Here is a 21,178-nt window from a genome sequence, read left to right as displayed (position 1 = left end):
AGTAAGGATAAAACCTACAGATGAATTATGCATGATGAAACAAAGTGAAGTGCATGAATTAAATATTGTAAGGTACAGAACCGATTACCCAGTGACACTTTCAATGTGATGCAGCAGGAGTTCAGAAGCCTAATCGCCTGAGGGAAGAAACTGGTTTCCATCCTGTCCATTCTTGTTTTTTTGCATCAAAGTCTCCTGCCTGATGTGGAAAGCCGAAGAGGATGCATGGTGGATGGGTGGGATCCTTGATAATACTCAGGGCATTGCGTATGTCCCCGATCAATGGTAGGGAGACACCAATGATCCTCTCAGCCATTCTCACAGTCCTTTGTAGGGACGCAGCCCAATGCTCGACTGCTCCCCAGTGTTCCCTCTAGTTTGTAATGACCAGTGCTGTGCAATTTTTTGCCCAGTGACAGCAACATGTGAGCACCGAATAATTTCTTCAAAAAAAAACAGTATAAATAAGCCAGTTCTAAATTCTGCTGACAAATCATCACAAGCTTCACGTTGTCAACACCGTCTACATCAGAAAACAGAAAGGGAAATGTGATTGTGTACGATGGTGAAATATACTTATGCCAATGAGGTTGAGGGTGACAACCTTTTGTGCGCAGTTTAAGTTCCTTTGTGGGCTAGTAGCACACATGATCACCTTAGAAGGAACATTGCTGGTCCTGTTCCAAATAGAGATGCAACTTGTGAGGATGCTCTCGATGGTGCTCCTATAAAATTCAGCTCAGATGGGGGGGGTGAGGGGGGAGCCTTGCTTGCCTCAATGTGGAGGTGCTGCTGTGCCTTCTTGTTTAGGGAGCTGATGTTATGGGACCAGGTGAGGTCTTCCTTGATGTGGACTCTCAGGATCTTGGTGCACTTAACTCTCTCTATGGAGGAGCCATGTATTCGTAGAGGGGGAGATGGTTCACCTGCTCCTTCCTGAGGTCCACAATGATTTCCTTGTTCATCTCCGAGTTCACACTTGGGTTGTTCTTCTCACATCAATCCACCAGCCACTCCACTCCTTCTCTGTGCCCCATCTCATCAATGCTGTGTCGTCCGCAAGCTTGATTGACATGGTTTGAGCTGAAGATCAGTTGTGAACAGTTAGAAGGTGCAGCAGGCAGTCTGCTGGTGGAACACAGCAGGTCAATGTTTCAGGTTGAAATGTCAGTAATTCCTGGTCCGTCCCCACCACCCCCATAAATGCTTAAGGAAGTAGCCCAAGAAATAGTGGATGCATTAGTGATAATTTTTCAAAACTCGTTAGATTCTGGACTAGTTCCTGAGGATTGGAGGGTGGCTAATGTAACTCCACTTTTTAAAAAAGGAGGGAGAGAGAAACCGGGGAATTATAGACCGGTTAGCCTAACGTCGGTGGTGGGGAAACTGCTGGAGTCAGTTATCAAGGATGTGATAACAGCACATTTGGAAAGCGGTGAAATGATCCGACAAAGTCAGCATGGATTTGTGAAAGGAAAATCATGTCTGACGAATCTCATAGAATTTTTTGAGGATGTAACTAGTAGAGTGGATAGGGGATAACCAGTGGATGTGGTATATTTGGATTTTCAAAAGGCTTTTGACAATTTCCCACACAGGAGATTAGTGTGCAAACTTAAAGCACACGGTATTGGGGGTAAGGTATTGGTGTGGGTGGAGAATTGGTTAGCAGACAGGAAGCAAAGAGTGGGAATAAACGGGACCTTTTCAGAATGGCAGACGGTGACTAGTGGGGTACCGCAAGGCTCAGTGCTGGGACCCCAGTTGTTTACAATATATATTAATGACTTGGATGAGGGAATTAAATGCAGCATCTCCAAGTCTGCGGATGACACGGAGCTGGGTGGCAGTGTTAGCTGTGAGGAGGATGCTAAGAGGATGCAGGGTGACTTGGATAGGTTGGGTGAGTGGGCAAATTCATGGCAGATGCAATTTAATGTGGATAAATGTGAGGTTATCCACTTTGGTGGCAAAAATAGGAAAACAGATTATTATCTGAATGGTGGCCGATTAGGAAAAGGGGAGGTGCAACAAGACCTGGGTGTCATTATACACCAGTCATTGAAAGTGGGCATGCAGGTACAGCAGGCGGTGAAAAAGGCGAATGGTATGCTGGCATTTATAGCGAGAGGATTCGAGTACAGGAGCAGGGAGGTACTACTGCAGTTGTACAAGGCCTTGGTGAGACCACACCTGGAGTATTGTGTGCAGTTTTGGTCCCCTAATCTGAGGAAAGACATCCTTGCCATAGAGGGAGTACAAAGAAGGTTCACCAGATTGATTCCTGGGATGGCAGGACTTTCATATGAAGAAAGACTGGATGAACTGGGCTTGTACTCGTTGGAATTTAGAAGATTGAGGGGGGATCTGATTGAAGCGTATAAGATCCTAAAGGGATTGGACAGGCTAGATGCAGGAAGATTGTTCCCGATGTTGGGGAAGTCCAGAATGAGGGGCCACAGTTTGAGGATAGAGGAGAAGCCTTTTAGGACCGAGATTAGGAAAAACTTCTTCACACAGAGAGTGGTGAATCTGTGGAATTCTCTGCCACAGGGAACAGTTGAGGCCAGTTCATTGGCTATATTTAAGAGGGAGTTAGATATGGCCCTTGTGGCTATGGGGGTCAGGGGGTATGGAGGGAAGGCTGGGGCGGGGTTCTGAGTTGGATGATCAGCCATGATCATAATAAATGGCGGTACAGGCTCGAAGGGCCAAATCGCCTACTCCTGCACCTATTTTCTATGTTTTTATAAATCCTTCTCAATTGTTTGTTGCCTGGGGCTCCAGCATCACCATCTTTTTGTTTCTCTGGTTAGAAGAAGGTGTTGCGTTTTAGAACCCACTCAGATACCAAGGAGAAGGATCTAGTTTGACGCTCCACAAACCCTTTTATGGAGTTGTATCCCGAAGTGGACGTAAAAATTTCCATGGTAATTCCGCTGCTGCCTGTAAGGAGTTTATCTGGTCTCCCTGTGACCGCGTGGGTTTCCTCCCACATTCCAAAGACTTGCAGGTTAGTAGGTTAATTGATTATGTGGGTGTAATTGGGCTCGCTGGCCTGGAAGGGCCTGTTAGCGTGCTGTTATCTAAATCAATGAAATAATAAAAATAAGACGCTTGAGAAGAGTGTGGAGGACTATGGTCCAGGTGCAGATTGATGGGAGTAGGCAGAGTACCAGTTTGGCATGGGCTAAATGGGCTGAAGGGCCTGTTTCTGGGCTGACTGTAACAGAATGAGAGTTCTTCCATGACACTAATCAATAATTTTCCCTGGTTAAACATTACCTGTCACTGTTATGTTGCTCTTTCTGGGAGCTTGCTTGGCATGGTGTCTCCCATGTTTTGTATGTGAGAATGGTACTTGCAGTTCAAAAGCACTTTACGTCTGAAGGGGGTGTGGCGTATGCTGTAGAAATGCATCCTTTACGTATGATCCTGTGGAATGGGAGTCTCCCATCCTTTCAAACTGTGTTGGGGGCATTAGGTTTCATCTGTTAACATCCCCAGTCAGAAGACTATTTCTCGTGTGTTATTTTGTCAGTTTTTGTCCTGGGTAGTGATCTGTTTGCTCTTTGAGCATTTCCTTTAACCTTCTTCCAGAATAATGGAATAACGATATTGACCATCTGGTAGCATGAATGGAGCCATTTGGCTCATTGAATCCATGCCGGCACATACCACTTCCCAAAGCTCTACTGATTTTACTTTTGCAAGAACTTATCCGATTACCTTTTGAATATGGCAATTGAATACAACTTTCCAGGTCCCACAAACACGCTGTGTAATGTTGTTTTTCTTGGCTGCAGTGGTGGGTGCAATCCCGGTCTCTTTGACCTGTCCACAAGCACCATCTTGTTTGATGTATGCAGAAATTAAATAATGACCCTGACTTTTTAAATTGGATATTTGGTGATCCCCGCTACTTCACCATCTTTGAACTTTTGGATAACAGGGTTTGTCGTGTAGCTGTTAGTCTCCTTGATATATGTATTCCTGATCATTTTCAGTTATCACAACTGTATGTAGCTCATCTTTCCACCGAGCCTGGCTGCCTCCTCTGCTCCTAGCTTAAATTTTTTTCTTATTGGGATACAGCACGGAATAGGTGCTGTCCAGTAGTCCCCCAATTTAATGCTGACCTAATCACGGGACAATTTACAATGACCAATTAACTACCAACGGTACGTCTTTGGACTGTGGGAGGAAACATACAAACTTCTTACAAGCATCAGCGGGAATTGAACCCGGGTCGGTAATACTGTAAAGCATTCTGCTGACCACTACAGGACTGTGCTGCCCAAGGGGTTTATTGCACTCCTGTCAAAGCTGCAGCTTCCTAATTTTGGCAGTAAGGGCGTCCTGTGTTGGAGAGAAGTATTGGTATATCTGAAGTAGTCTCTTTATTCGACAAATAAGGGCTTCATATTGAGACCCCTTCATATTGACCTAATACAACACGCCATTTTAAATACTAAAGCTCAGAGGACAATTCCATATTTACAAAGTCTCCTTTGAACTACACACCACCCTCACACCTTCCTCTTTGTACCCACACTACAGACACCAAATAACAAATTTAAATCAGCATTGTCTAGTCTTCCAATTAAATGTGGTTTCATGGTTCTTAGGAAACCATTGTTCAGAGTTGCATTTTAGATTTAATCTGCAGTTCATATTCAGATCTGAAGCCTGATGGCTGAAGTCAGTTGCTAAAGTTACTTGCTATACATGCTTACCCTGAAAAACGCTCTTAACATCCTGTAAACAACAGGAATTCTGCAGATGCTGGAAATTCAAGCAACACACATCAAAGTTGCTGGTGAACGCAGCAGGCCAGGCAGCATCTATAGGAAGAGGCGCAGTCGACGTTTCAGGCCGAGACCCTTCGTCAGGACATCCTGTAGTGTCTTTCCTTCTGAACTCTGTGCTTGTTCCCCTGTTAGAGACCGTTGGATAGTACTTCTGATCCAGTTTTGGGCTTAGGTTAGTGACCAACCCTTGGAACTCTCATAAAGAGAGGCTAGTGAAGCACAGACCCATGATCAAGCTAGTTTGGAGGACTTGGAACTTCACCCTCAAAGGCAAATACAGATGATGACAATGAATTTTGGCATGATAATCACAGCTGGTGTTCTGTACCTGTATGGTTGCCGTGAAATATTGGTAATGATGTGGTGCCTCAGAGCTCAAGTGGAGCACGGCAATAATTAGCAGCTGCTCTTTTTTGACCCGGCTGGTGGCGTAGTGGCATCAGCGTTGGACTTCGGGACGAAAGGTCCTGAGTTCGAATCCAGCCGGCTTCCTTGCATGCTTTCCATCCGTGCAGGGTTACTAGCTGGTGATCTCTTTGGAAACTCACCCGGCAGAAGGCAATGGCAAGCCACTGCTGTAACTTGCCTCGTACACAGTTCCCCACCATGTCAGAGCGGCGTGGAGGGAAATTGCCCGCTAACTGGAGAAACTCCGGACACGAATCCAGGAGCCCCTGCATGACACATCCAGATTAATACACTTAGTGGCTGCTTTATTAGGTACACCTGCTCGTTAACAAAAATATCGAATCAGCCAATCATTTGGGAGCAGCACAATACATGTAAACATGCAGATGTGGTCAAGAGGTTCAGTCATTGTTCAGACCAAACATCAGAGGGGGGAAGCAATATGATCTAAGTGACTTTGACTATAGAATGATTGTTGGTGCCAGAAAGGGTGGTTTGAGTATTTTAGAAACTGCTGATTTCCGGGGATTTCATGCATAACAGTCTCTAAAGTTTGCAGGGAATGGTTTGAAAAACAAAAAAAAAAAAAAATCCAGTCAGTGGCAGTTCTGTGAGTGAAAATCCATTGCTAATGAGAGAGGTCAGAGGACAATGGCCAGGCTGGTTTATGCTGACAGGAAGGCGACAGTAACTCAAATAACTGTGTGTTATAACAGTGGTGTGCATCTTCAAATGCACAACATGTCGAACCTTAACGCGGATGGGCTACAGTAGTAGAAGACCAGGAACATATACTCAGGGCCACTTTGCTAGGTACAGAAAGTACCTAATAAAGTGGCCGCTGAGTGTAGGTTAAGATGTACAGTAAGGTTGCTGCAGCGTGTTATTTGGCCTCTCGGTCTGTTGAGTTTATTGGTTATTAATAGCCAATTGCAGGAAAGTTAGGACCCCTTACTTTTCATGCCAGTTCATGTCTGTGCCCAGATAATTAATATCCTGAAATTATACCACTAGTGACAAAAGTGGGCACACTGCTGCTTTACCATGGTATTTCATACTTTGAAAGCCTCTCTTCCAGCTGTGAGATAAGAAACGTTGAAGTGGTTCATCCAGCCTTTAGTTTATGGAAGAATACCTTAGATGTCATCAGGAATGTTTTTGACCAACAAACAATATTCAATGGGCTGCAGCAAAATTCTGGGAAGTGGGTGAATTTAAATTCCAATTGTTGTAGGTACTGGTGATACAGATGGGGTTATTTTGTGCCAAATATCAGTGGATTCTAGTTCTTTGGAACACATCAGGATCAGCCCAATTTAGCAGCTCCCCTAATTAGCCAAATTTTCATGGAAATAGCTAAAAACTATATTAAAAAAAAGACGAGTAAACTAATTTAAATGAAATACAGAACAAATTAGAACACTCCCGATAGTACTACTGTACTATAAAACTGTATATTAGTTCCTAATAGTTATTGACAGAGGAATTCATTCAGTGTACACTGCCATGATCCTTAGATTGAGTGTAAACGAATAAAATCATCTTAGACACTGAATACAGATAATGGACTGACTTCATACAATGCTTATGACAATTGCATCCTCCAAATCTTCACTTTCATTGTAACTTTCATGATTGTCGATACCTTCAAATCCTTCATAGTTCCTCACTTGTTGAAGTAGTAAAATTGTTTTATTTTCACTTCGAGCCGTTTCTGGCATCTCCAAGCCAGATTGTTTAAAACTGCAGTAAGCAAAACAGTTCTCAATTGCCTTACTACTTACTTCTCACCAGCTATAAGTGACAAAAATCACAGCTTTTTGAACACAAACACACGCAACTGACGCTATTTAAAAACTGTTTGCTCCAAGTACGATGTAGTATCTATTGGTATGTGAGTGCTAGTTATAAACTGTTCTGCCACAATCTTCTGTCCCAGTTAAGCAGCATAGTGTCCCAAAGGGAATCCTGCTATTTCTTGGATTAGCTTTTGTGCTTTAAGATTGTTCCAAATAAGCAGCTACCCCTGATTATCCGATGATCCACTTAATCAGAATTCACTGTATCAGTGAGAAGAATTATTCATGGCAGAACAGTGGCCAAGATGGTATAACTGCTGACTGTGTGGAATTTGCCTGTGCTCCCTGCTGCTGAGTGGGTTTCTTCACACATCCCAAAGGACTGTGTTTAACTGACTGGTGTGGATTACTGTGCAAGTGTAAGTTACCCCTTGTATGTGGGTGAGTGGTAGAATCTGGAGGGAGTTAATGGGAATATGCGGAGAATAAAATTGGTTAGTGTGAGCACATGGTGTGGAGTCAGTGGGTTAAAGAGCCTGTTTTTGTGTTCCTGGCTGTAAATTAGCGGGGTTTCCATCCCTGCCCTTTAAATGGTGCCCGGATCTGAGGCCAGTCAGTGAGTTCTTTTCATCTGACCCAGCTTTTTGCCTTGGATTATTCAGGTCAAAACCCAGCCGGAAGTGTAATGGCATCTGCACCACACTTCGGGGCGAGTGGCCCTGGGTTCGAATCCTGCCGGCTCCTTGCACGCTTTCCATCTGTGCTGGGCTGAGTGTTGGGCTGGCAACTCGGCCTCATAAAACAGACGAAACGCTAAAGAGAAGGCCACCCGATACGCTAGTGAGACGCTGGAGATTATTATATTATTATATTCAGGCCAAAACCTGCTGCTCTAGATGCCGGAACTTTCCAGGGATTGAAGTCAAAAAAAGATCAAGCTTGGCTGCAAATCTGTTACAGCAACGTACCTTCCTTTAAAGATGCATATTTAGTCAATCTGACAGTCCCAACTGACCAAGTTTTTTTTTGCTGACTGCATATAGATTACAATCCTTGGTTATTCTCCATCTCAAAGGATATTAAGGATACTAGATATGGTTTTAAAGTCCTCTTCAAGTGTATCTTTGCTGAGATCAGTCTGAAAATGCACAGTAGCCTTCATTAGTCTAAATAGCTTCCGAGCTGGCTATTTAGTGTAATCCTGGATGTGCTCCTAACAAGTACTTGATCTCAAACAAGAGAAAATCTGCAGATGCTGGAATTCGAAGCAACACACACAAAATGCTGGAGGAACTCAGCAGGCCAGGCAGCATCTGTGGAAAAGAGTACAGTCAACGAAGAGCAGTCCTGATGAAGGGTCCTGGCCCAAAATGTTGACTGTTTACTCCTTTCCATTGATGGTGCCTGGTCTGCTGAGTTCCTCCAGCATTTTGTGTGTGTTGCTTGGGTTTCCAGCATCTGCAGATTTTCTCTTGTTTGTGACTGGACCTCTAAACTGCGAGGTCTCTTCCAGGGATGCCGACCCTGAAGAAGTTTAAATCTTCCCTTCGGGAGTTCAGTGAAACCCTCTCTCACTGCTCCCCCTCTGTGATCTCTGCTGCCCTCTGACTATTCAACAGCGTGCACTCGCAGACCCACTACCGTAGCCATGTATCCTTCCTGGGAACTCTTTGCCGCCAGCTTGTACCTCATGGCTTCAAGATCCGTTTTCAAGGCTCTTGATTTGGACCCTCTGAAGACCCCAGGTACTCGCATTCAGTTCACTGCTTCTCCCACCGGGTTCTACACGGCGCGCTTTCCGCTATGAGTCCCTACCGCAGTCACTTTCACAACTCGGGGATTCTCTCTCCACCACCTGCAATGGGCCTGCCCGCTGGTCCTGATGAAGGGTCTCGGCCCAAAACGTCAACTGTACACTTTTCCATAGATGCTGCCTGGCCTGCTAAGGACATGATCTCTCCCATTTGTGCCACATCTTCAGTCACAAGACACTAAGCTGCGGAGCTCCCTTGCCAAGTATCTCCCTCGTTTCTCTTTATGCCTTTGACTTGTTCTTTTAAGTCCTTCTTCTCACCGACATGGTATCCTTGGATCGCTTTTTGAGGCACTGCTTGGCTAGGATGTGCCTTGGGATGTTTTGCTGTAGTTCTTTACTTTAGACAGTTGCTTGTAGGTTCTCTCCCTCAGCCACTGGTTCCAGAAACAGGCCCTTCAGCCCACCTTGTCTATGCTGAGCATATTTTTGCATGCATTTGTCCAGAAGTTGAAGACGCTTGTGTCCCAGGGCATATTCCATTCAGCTTTGGATCTTTGATGACAAGGTGTTGCATCTGAATCCCAAAAACCAAAATCGTCCTATGCTTATGACTTGAACAGCGAGTTCAAGTCAGGCAGGTTATTTGTTAAACAGGGAGGAATTGATTTTTTTGGTACAAGATTAAGCAGAGGGTATAGCTTTAAGACGATGAGGTAGTCAACCCAGTTGTGCATTTAGAAAGTTCTGTATAGGAAGGTTGGTAGAAGCAGATTCAATAACAAATTCCAAAATGAAATTAGTACGTTTTTTGAATGGGCATTGGCGAGTGGGACTAAATGGATAGGAATTACGAAGAGCCAGTAGAAATATAATAGAGGGCCACTTTTAAGGATTTGTGTTATGAATGGCTTTTGCTGGGGGACACTGGGTTGCTGTCCAGTGAGAGAGCAGAGACGCTGGTGTAAATCACCAACCAAGCTTGGTGGCCGCTCTGCTTGAAGTGGCTGGGACTGATTTTACATGCATGTGTGCAGCAATTCTCCACTCTCTGCATTTCCTGGAGAAGTTTCCTCGGGTGCAGAGGGAACTTGCAAATGAGGCGCCAAAGAACAGAGCTGAGCCTTTGGAGGTGTTGAATGGTGAAGCAGGTACGTGGAGTCAAATGGCCGCCTCCATGTATTGTTTCTGTGCAACCATTACTGAGATGGAACTACAGCAAGTCCTGCCACAAAAGACAGTATGTTAAGCCTCCATGTCTTAAATTAAAAGACGAGTGTGCCTTATGTTATCATTTTGTGTAGGTGGTAACTGTAAATAACTCCACCCTCAAAGCATTGCTTAAAATACAACAGAAAGCTTACAGTTGCAAATCCTTTTCTTTACACTATGAATACATAAGAAACTGGAATATGAAGACATACAGTGCCATTCTACCTGTCAGTGTCATAGTTTTTAATCAGTGTCTAAGCCCCATCCAGATGTCTTGGTTCCAAAATACTACTTTACCTTGCCCTCCCAAAAATATAGAACTCCATCCCATAAAAGGATGCTGAGACTTAGTTAGTTACTGCCTGTTACACCACTGGAGTTTAGGGAAGCAATGAAGGTCCTCCATCTGTCCTTGGCCATTTTCTCTGCTGTGCCCCTGCTATGGTTCAGGGTCCTCATTTCTGCCTCTACGATATGGTGCCAAGTTGTCTTTGATCTTCCATGTTTTCTGCACCCTTCAGGGGTCCAATGAAGTGCTTGATGAAGAAGTTGGCCTCTCTTATAACGTACCCAATTCATCTCCAATAGTTCCTCACAATGATCGTGGCCATGTCCTCTTGGTGACACTGAAGGAGTAGGGCATGGCTGGAGATCTTTCTTGGCCAGAAAATACGGAAGATCTTCTGGAGACTAATAGCGTGGATTGGTGGCGGCTTGGCCAGGTCGTTCTCTGTCATGCACCAGCATTCTGACCTGTACAAGAGAGTGGACAGAACACAGCTCTGGTACGGCTTCACCTTGATGCTGAGCCTTGGTTGGGTTGAAAATATCAAAAGATCAACGGGTTTCCATGACGTTGCTTGTATTTGGAAGAAGAACTATAAGTAGAATTGGTTCAGTGTGGATAGTGGAGGGCCTCGATTCAGGGAAGAAGTGGAGGAACGTACACAAAGGAATTTCTTGTCCATTATAAGAAGGAGATGACTCAATCCAGGAGTCTGTTGCTGGTATGGGGCATGGAAAGGCACATGGGAGGAAGTGTTCAGCAGAGTACTGCTACTTCTGCATCTTTGGAAGAAATTTAAAGGCGACCATGCATGGTTGGAAGACATAAGTGAGCCCATCCCAAGTGAGGAAGATTTAAGTGAGCCCATCCCAAGTGAGGAAGATTTAAGTGAGCCCATCCCAAGTGAGGAAGATTTAAGTGAGCCCATCCCAGGTGAGAAAGACTTAAGTGAGCCCATCCCAGGTGAGGAAGACTTAAGTGAGCCCATCCCAGGTGAGGAAGACTTAAGTGAGCCCGTCCCAGGTGAGGAAGACTTAAGTGAGCCCATCCCAAGCGAGGAGGCCTTTCTGCTGGGACTTCACATGCCACCCTTTTATGTCATATACAGTAACCTGGGTGGGCAGATGACCCACTCGACCATGGTGTACAGTACTATGCTAAAGTCTTATGCACAAATATATAGCTAGGGTGCCTAAGGATTTTGCACAGTGCTGTAGTAATTTTATCTATTGCACGGTCACAAAAACAAAAAATGTCACAACATATGTGAGTGATGAGAAACCTGATTCTTATACGGGTCTATTTTATGGACTGAGTGGGAAAAGGGCAAGGAGAGGGGAATCATGGCTGGGAAATGGGAAGGAGCAGGAAGCACCAGAGAGACATTCTGTAAGGCGCAATAACCAATTGTTTGGAATCAAATGCTCTTGCCTGGTGTCTCAGGGCTGTGTGTGTCTGTACTCGCGTTACCACCACCCCCCTTGCCCCTGGCACTCCTTCTCTGCCGCCCCTCCTGTGGTGCTCCATCCTTGCCACTCCCAACATACTTTGCTCCTGCCAGATCTACAAACTCCACGTTGACAAATACAGTACAGTGCAAAAGAGATAACTTGATATAAGCATTTTTCTTTTCAGTATCTTGTGGCATAGAGTGTTTTGGAACCAGTTATTTCCATGCTCAGCCTGGGCCATCCTCAGTACCTCTACACGGTGTTGCGCTTTACAAAGCCACTCCTCTGCTGATGAGGCAGCTGCAAGAGGGGTGGACTTGTGCAGTGCATGTAAGCCATCACCAGCTGGTTGGGCCGAGTGGTCTGTTTCCATGCTGCAGGCTCGATATAACTAAGGATCAATGCCCGAAGCTGGATCTATTTTTGCCTGCTATTTTAAAATCTATTATTGATTAACTGTGATTTTTCAAGGAAAATCTCAGCAAGTTCTCAATGTTTTATATTTCCTTACAAGAGATCATCATTTAGTACACAGAGTCTGTGCCAAATACCAAAACACTCCTATTAATAAGACCATCAGGTGTAGATGCAGAATTAGACCATTCACCCCATCGAGTCTGCTCTGCCATTCCATCACAGCTGATTTATTATCCCTCTCAAACCCATTCTCTTGCCTTTTCCCTGTAATCTTTGCCACCTTTTCTAATAAGAACCTATCAACCTCCGCTTCAAATATACCCATTGACTTGACCTCCATAGTTGTCTGTGGCACTGAATCTTCAGGCTAAAGAAATTCCTCCTCATCTGTTCTAAAGAGATGTGCTCACATCCTAAGGTCCCAGACACTCCCACAATGGGAAACAAACATCCTTTCTGTATCCACTCTATCCAGGCCTTTCAATATTTATAAAAGTTGCTGGTGAATGCAGCAGGCCAGGCAGCACCTCTAGGAAGAGGTACAGTCGACGTTTTGGGCCGAGAACCTTTGGTCCTGACGAAGGGTCTCGGCCCGAAATGTCGACTGTATCTCTTCCTAGAGATGCTGCCTGGCCTGCTGTGTTCACCAGCAACTTTGATATGTGTTGCTTGAAATTCCAGCATCTGCAGATTTCCTCCTATTTGTGCTTTCCATATTTAATTGGTTTCAATGACATCCCCTCTCATTCTTCTAAACTGCAGTGAGTACAGGCCCAGAGCCATCAAACATACTTTCCAATATCCTACTTTTTTCCCTCAACTAATGTGCCTTTCAACTGCAGCCTGAATCTCCTGCCACTCACATACACCTAGTGGTGATTTGCTGTAACCAATTATACCAATTAACACGTTTCTTTGGGATCTGGACGGAGACAAGCATCTGGGCCTCTACAATTAGAACGTGCAAACTCCACAGGGCATCAACAATTAGGATTGTATTCGAGCTGTGAGGTATCAGCACCTCCTCCTGTGACACTGTGCTGTCCTTGTAACTCACCGTGCTCCACTGCAGGCCCAAGCCCTTGTACTGTAGGTGTACAGTACCCGACACATACTGAGGGCTGACCACCTCGCAGCTTCTGGCAGTCAGCTTCCCAAAGTGGTGCGATGGACTTCTGGTTGGAACTGTGTGGGCAGCTCTGGCCTGCATCTGACCTGATGACTCTGGCACAGCCTGGTAGAGTAGTGGTTGGCACAACAGTTTACAGTACAAGTGGCCTGGGTTTAATTACTGTTGCCATCTGTATGGAATTTGTATGTTCTCCCCGTGACCGCGTGGGTTCCCTCCAGGTGCTTTGGTTTCCTCCCACAGTAAAGACACACTGGTGGATAGGTTATTTGGCCATTGTAAATTGTCCTGTGATTAGGCTAGGATTAAATTGAGGGATTGTTTGGTGGCATGGCTCAAAGGCCTATACCACACTGTATCTCAATAAATAAAGTTAAAATAGATGCACTTGGTGCCTTCTGTAAGCTTCGGGAATATAAGGATGCACTAGTAAAAACATGGATCCTGTGACTTAGAGTACAGAACAGTTTAGGCTCTTCCGCCATCTGATCCATGCCAAAACCATTAAACTACTCTCCCCCGTCGACCTGCACCAGAACCATGGCCCTCCATATCCTTACTGTCCATGTACCTATCCAAACTTCTCTTAAACATTGAAATCAAGCTCCCATGCACCGCCTGTGTTGGCAGCTCATTCCACACTCTCATGACCCTCTGAGTGAAGACGTTTCCCTTCTTTTGAGGCACTACTTGGCTAGGATGTCCCTTAAACTTTATCACCATTAACCCATGATCTCTGGTTGTAGTTTCACCCTACCTCAGTGGAAAATGCTGCTTGAATTTACGCTATCTATACCCCTCATTCTTCTCAATGCAGACCAACAAGATTGGGATCTATTGTGATCTCCTCCACGTTTGAACATCTTGCAGATAGCTTGACCTGAAGATGGGCCAGAACATTGAACTGCGAGAATGCATTCAGACCTCCTGTATCCCACCACCAATCAATTGTGCCGTGCCTGATTTATGAACTAACTCTATTTGTTGCTGTTGTTCCATAACCCATGATTGCTTGGTTAACAATGAATGAACAAGGGCATTGTGATAGGAAGCAGACTGGTGTCCTTTGTACAGTGATGCAAAAACTGAGCTGCTGTGGTTCATGAGGCATACGCTGGAATGATTCTACCTTGGCCAGCATCTCAAGGGGAATCTGTAAATGACAGAACTTTCTTCGTGCATTCTGTTCATTGGCCTAAAGAAGAAATTGCATAATTTTTCTATTTTGTTTAAAAAGAATGCTGGATTCAGTACCAACTTCCTTCTGTGAGGCTGCTCAGCATGCCTGATTTGGTGATTTTCATATCTGTCTAATGAGATTTTTGGGCAGGGAGTGCAGGGGATGGGCTTTATGGGGTCCTGAGGCCAGCACAAGCATTGGAAGTTGGAGTCCAAGAGTGTGTTACTGGAATTGGTCACAAGAGTGCAAGAGGTTGAGAGAAAGATGCATACACTCAGTGGCCGTTTTATTAGGTACCTAATAAAGTGGCCAGAGATAGTTTGATTGTGATCTTCTGCCTTAAAATTCATATTGTATATTCAGAGATGCTCTTCTGCACACTACTGTTGTAATGCGTGGTTATTTGAGTTACTGTCCCCTTCCTGTCAGCTTGAAATTGTCTGGTCATTCACCTCTGACCACACTTATTAAAAGGTGTTTTTGCCCACAGATCTGCCGCTCACTGGGTGTTTTTTGTTTCTCGCACTGTTCCCTCTCAACTCTAGAGACAGTTCTGCGTGCCGTGGCTGCGTAGCGGTATTACAACTCGAGTCAGAACTCAGAGTTCAATTCTGACATCATCTAAAAGGAGAGACCGTACGTTTTCCCCATGGAATGTGTAGGTTTTCTCCAGGTGCTTAGATTTTCTCCCACAGTCCAAAAACTTACCAGTTAGTAGATTAATTGATTTGTAAATTGTCATTTGATTAGGCTAGGGTTGAATTGGGGGTTGCTAGGTGGTGCGGCTCAAAGGGCTGGAAGGACGTGTAACGAGCTGCATCTCAATAAATACATAAAATCCCAGGAGATCTGTTTCTGAGATACTGAAACCACCCCGTCTGACATCAACAGTCATTCCACAGAAGTTGCTCAGATCATATTCCTTCCCCATTCTGATGTTCTCTGTGAACAACAACTGAACCTCTTGGCCATGTCTGCATGCTTTTATGCATAGAGTTGCTGCTACATGAACGGCTAATTAGATTTTTAATAAGCAGGTGTATAGGTGCGTCTACTAAAGTGGCCACTGAGTGTAATTTGATTCTTTAAAATCTCCAATTTACTCTGAGCTGAAACCCAAGGAGTCACCACCAGAAATTGGAACTGGATATTCAAGCATTTGTTTACATCCTGATCTCTATTTTTCTTTGGAAGTACTCTTATGTGATAATATAACACATTGTCCATCAATGCTTAAGATGGACAGTTGAGAAACCTGCGTGCAGCTGATATTGACACCCATAGGTTGGTGCACACATTTGGTCAAAGTACCTGTTTCCTTCTGTTTCTCTCTATGGCAGAGATGGAATTTTAGGGGAATCCTATATGCCAAGTGATAATGGTGATCCAGTGGTAAACTCTAGCTTTCACTGCATGAAACTGCCTCCATTGTTCCATGGAATTGTATGCTGGGAGCAAGCAACATCCCCCCTTCCCTTCCAGTGAAAGGGTCACTTGAGGTTATAACGGGGGAGATCCTGAGAAAGGACTTTGGCCTTTGGGCAGTATGGCAGCAGGAAGCAAGTGGAGAAGAAGGAGAGGGGCCCTGTGAAGTGCGAGCGGTGGAGATCGTGGGTGGTCTTGAGTTGGGAAGGAAAGAGCAAAAGGTTTGAGCCAGAGAGGAAGAGGGAAGGGGCACAGGGAGGTGCGAGAAGGGAAAGATTGGGGAGGAGGCTATTTGGAGAAGGTTATCTATATTGAAGCTTGTGCACCTTTTCACCAAGACCTTACTCTGGAAAGCTCCTGTACAGGCTGGCAGACAATGTCTGACTCGTGTGAAAGGAAAGGAGCTGTTATTGATCCAGGGGTGTTGCATTGGATAAAGAGGCCATGGGTGTTTGTGTATATGTGCATGCCCAAACAAGTTTTGAAAGGCTCTATTCCCTCTTGTTCACGTCAGAACATACCAGTTCAACAAGATTTCTGAACCCTCCCCTCAATTTGTTCCAGGTTCCCCATTCTTTGGTTTACAATAGTTGACTTAGACTTGTGCCTTATGTAATGAGCCATAAGGCGTAGGAGCAGAAATAAGTCACTTGGCCCATCGAGTCTGCTCTGCCATTTATTCATGGGTGATGAGTCCCATGCTTGCAAATGCTTCATGCAACCTGTACTCTCTGTCCCAGTCTGGATTGCAAATTGCTTTCTTTCTAACCTTTATTTCTTACATCAGTGACCACTGTTGGATTTACAAGGATTGGCAAGCATTTGTGTCTGCGCAGAATGAATCACAGAGCCCAGCAGAACTTGGAAGGAGAGCGTAGAACTGTTCGCAGTTGTTTCATATGTGCAGAGTGGAAGGATGGTTTGTTGATAATTTCACTTCTGCTTGTGTCAGCAGGGCAACACAGTAGTGTAGCCATTAGTGTAACGCTTTACGGCGCCGGCAATCCGGGTTCAATTTCCATCACTGTCAGGAGTTTGTACATTCTCTTTGAGGCCAAGTTGGTTTTCTCCCACATTGTAATGGTGTATAGGTTAGGGTTGGTGAGTTGTTGGCATGCAGGAGCATGGCAACATTTGCAGGCTACCCCCAGCACATCCTGGGGACTGTGTTAGTTGTTGATGCAGGCGATGCATTTCACTGTATGTTTCAATGTACATGTGACAAATGATGATAATCTTTATCTTTAAGCAGTAACTGATGTCAAGTGGCACTACCATAATAAAGCAAAGAGAACTACAAGTGCATCTTGATAGAACCGAAGTGTCTCAATATATTTTATAATCTGTAAAGAACTTAGCTGGTGTGATCACTTGCAGTATAGGAGAAAGTAGCCAGATAATCTTTTCATTGAGTGATTTGTAGTTGGACTGGGCCAAGGAGAATTGTCTGACTGTGCATTAAAATGATGATATTGGATCTTTTGGTTCCTCTTGAGGAAATAGTTGCAACCTCGGTTTATCTTCCCATCCCAAAGATGGCACTTTTGCCATAGCAGCAAATCCTTCGTACTCCCCCTCCCCGTGAGCACTGGTCTAGATTTTTGTGCTTGTGTCTCGAGTGGGTGCTGAACCTGCAAACCTCCATTTTGGGGGAAGTGGGTTCTCACTAGATGTTGCATTTGGCTGTCTGTTATCTCTCAAGTGCAGCTGGGCTTCTTTCAGACCAACTTCTTTCCCTCAGGAATTTTCTACTAAAGGACCTCCAGCCGTTCCTTCTGTTGACAGTTCCAGTGGAACCGTCTGAAATCAAGAAACTCATTTCACAAGAGCAGCCATTGATAGTGGAACGTTATTGGATTGGGACTTTGTGTTTAGTGATTTAGAATACTGCCATAAGAGGTGAAGCTGCTTAAATTGGAATGGTAGGGGAGAGGGGCTTTTGGAATTTTACAGAGCAACAAGATAACGTTGAACTAAGGGCATTGAAAAGATTGCATAAATTCTGCCCAGATATCATAAGATTGTTTTGTAAATGTTGTTCCTGTTCTGTGTCAACGTTCTGGAATGGAGATGTGTCACCCGTAGGATCACTGGGGACCCAAGTCACCACAAACTGTTCCAGCTGCTGCCATCTGGGAAACGGTACCGTAGCATTAAAGCCAGGACCAACAGGCTCCAGGACAGCTTCTTCCACCAGGCCATCAGACTGTTTAATTCACACTGACACAATTGTATTTCAAGCTATATTGACTGTTCTGTTGTATATCTTACTGTACATACTATTTATTACAAATTACTATAATTTGCACATGCAGACAGAGATGTAATATAAAGATTTTTACTCCTCATGTATGTGAAGGATAGAAACATAGAAAACCTACAGCACAATACAGGCCCTTTGGCCCACAAAGTTGTGCTGAACATGTCCTTATGACAAAGTTAGCCCTGACGAAGGGTCTCGGCCTGAAACGTCGACTGCACCTCTTCCTAGAGATGCTGCCTGGCCTGCTGCGTTCACCAGCAACTTTTATGTCCTTGTGATATTTATTTACCTCTATATTCTCCCTGTGTGTATCATTGCCCAGCAATTAATGTCCCTCCACAAGGCTGGAAGATTTAGGAGCAGAATTAGGCCATTCAGCCCGTCAAGTTTGCTCTGCTATTTAATCATGACTGATTTTTTTTCACCCCTCTTCTCCCCTTAACCCCTAACCCTTCACCAGTCCAGAACCTATTAACATCTGCCGTAAATACACCCAATGACTTGGCCTGCACAGCTATCTGTGGCAACTAATTCCACAGATTCGCCATCCTCTAGCTGAAGAAATTCCTCCACATTACTTTTAAAGGGACGTCCCTATATTCTGAGCTGTGCCTAGCCAACTAATCCTGTCCACATCCTTTCTGTACAGGACTGGTAGGTGTAGGGGTGTGTGTGTGTGTGTGTGTGTGTGTCTGTCTGTCTGTCTGTCTCTCTCTCCCCCCTCTCTGTCCCCCTCCCTCCCCTCCCCCCCTCTGTCTGTCTCTCTCTCTCTCTCTCTCTCTCTCTCTCTCTCTCTCCGTGTATGCCTAAATCATTACACATAACCTCTGATATTTGGCTGCCATGGTGAATGTGGCATTGAGAGCTGATGCCTTTTCCTGTTGGCGGGACCCATGCAAGTCTCAGGTGCTGCTTGTTAAGTGGAAACCACGCCTAAGCTGTTCCTGCTCATTTTGAGCACCCAAATTTGCAACCTTTCTCCTGGGACCTGGCGAAATGCTGTGCGACAGGTAAAGTTCTAAGCCCCCCTGTTTCTCAGTCTAACCTGCGGGCTTTGCTTGTGATGCCCTGGATGACAAACGGGGGTGATGCCCCTTTCTGGTAAAGCTCTCAGACATCACAATCCAACAACACCAAACCAGGGGAGCTGGGGCTTTGAGAGGTGGAGGTTTAGTAGTCAGAGTATCAAAGGAGTTCAATCCAGTTCTCTTCGTAAAACAGGGCATTGAGTACAGGTGTTGGGATGTTATGTTGAAGGTGTACAAGACATTGGTGAGGCCGATTTTGCAATATTATGTGCAGTTTTGGTCAGGTAGCTACAGAAAAGACATCAATAGGCTTGGAAGGATGCTGAGAGTATTTACAAAGATATTACTGGAACTTGCAGACCTGAGTTAGAGGGGAAAGGTTGACGAGGTGAAGACTTTCTTCACTGGATCACAGGAGAATGAGGGGAGATCTTATGGAGGTATACAAATTTATTAAAATAATTAGAATGAATACTTGCAGGCTTTCTGCCCTCAAGGTGGGTGAGATTAGAACTAGAGGTCATAGGTGAAATATTTAAGGGAGATCGGGGAGAGGGCTACTTCTTCACTCAGAGGATGGTGCGTGTGGAATGAGCTGCCAGACGAAGTGGTAGATGTGAACTCAATTGTAACGTTTGAGAGAAGTTTGGATAGGTGTATGAAATAAGAGGGGTATGATGGTCTATGGTCTAGGTGCAGGAAGGCAGACCAGGCTGGTATGAACTTGATGGGCCAAATGGCCTGTTTCTGTGCTGCAGTGCTCTATGACTCTGTGAATGTCATGTGAAATCCGTATTACGGTGGCAAAATGAGGTGAACTGGCCACTGTTGTTGTTCCCAGGGACTCAGAACCGCAGCAATGTCTCCAGCATTAACACTTGTGCTTGGTTTTCCGAACATCACTCCTTGTTAGATATTTAACTCCGTTGAGCCACTTTGAGCTGTTTTCCTCCCCAGGAATTTCCAATGTTGAAGCAATTTCTTTCAGTGTTTCTCTGACAGTGTGTGTGTGGATTTAGGCCTTTATCAGTTACGGTTCTGGCAGTCGCTATATATCCTCGCTGCCTTCTTTGCCTGTGATAATTGGGCTTGGGTGTTGTCCATACAGAGTTGGCAAGTTCTTCCTGTGACTGTGTAGGTTCCTCCACTTTCCAAAGGTGTGCGTGTTGCTAGCTTAATTTGACACTGTAAATTATCCCTGCTGTGGGGGCGAGCAGTGGAATCTGCGAGGAGGAGTTGGAAGAAAGCACAGCAGCTCTTCTACACCCTCAGGAGTTTGCAAAGATTCAAAATGACATCTAAATCATTGACAAACTTCTATAGATGTGTAGTGGAGAATATATTGACTGACTGCATCACAGCTGGTATGGAAACACCAATGCACCTGAATGAAAATTCTACAAAAAGTAGTAGATACGGCCCATCTCGTTCTTGATATTTATTGCTTATTTATATATTATTATTATTATTTCATTCTTTTTGTATTTGCGTAGTTTATGTCTCTTACACATTACTTGAACACCCAAGTTGGTGTGATCTTCCACTATTTCTCTTATGGTTAGTATTCTATTGTGCATTTACTGAGTGTGCCTGCTAGAAAATGAATCTCGGGATTGTATATGATGGCATATATGCACTTTGATAATAAATTTACTTTGTACCTTTTAACCTTTGAATGTGGGGAGTTTAGGCTACTGGGAAAATTAGTGAGAACATGGGATTGTTGGGTGTTCGGTTGATAGGACCAAGCATAGTGATCTCAGGAGCAAGAAATGGTTTCTAAGTGCCTGAAGTCTCCTGTCGGATGGGAGTCCCACGGAGCCATTTGTTGCTTTGCCAACCAGTTGTTGCCAACCTCATCTGAACCCCTGTCTCTTCCATTCCTAGGTGGTGATTAATGGAACTGTTCCAGCCAGCAGTGAGCAGGACACGGAGGTCACTGAGCTGATGGCGGTGTATGGGAAAGATAACAACTTGGCAGAGAAGGTAAGAATAGTTCTGACATGGTTCTATCAT

General features: G+C 44.7%; 1 protein-coding gene across 1 annotated transcript in view; it reads left to right on the top strand.

The window, feature by feature from the left end:
• slc23a2 (solute carrier family 23 member 2) overlaps positions 1–21,178 on the top strand; it is a 129,031-nt gene that overhangs the window by 32,635 nt on the left and 75,218 nt on the right. The window contains exon 3 of the mRNA XM_063056974.1: positions 21,050–21,148. Coding sequence (XP_062913044.1) covers positions 21,050–21,148 — 99 coding nt within the window. The remainder of the gene's footprint in view (positions 1–21,049; positions 21,149–21,178) is intronic.

Source organism: Mobula hypostoma, chromosome 8 (genome assembly GCF_963921235.1).
Source record: "Mobula hypostoma chromosome 8, sMobHyp1.1, whole genome shotgun sequence".
NCBI classification, from domain to species: Eukaryota; Metazoa; Chordata; class Chondrichthyes; order Myliobatiformes; family Myliobatidae; genus Mobula; species Mobula hypostoma.
This window is presented reverse-complemented; position numbering and strand designations above follow the sequence as displayed.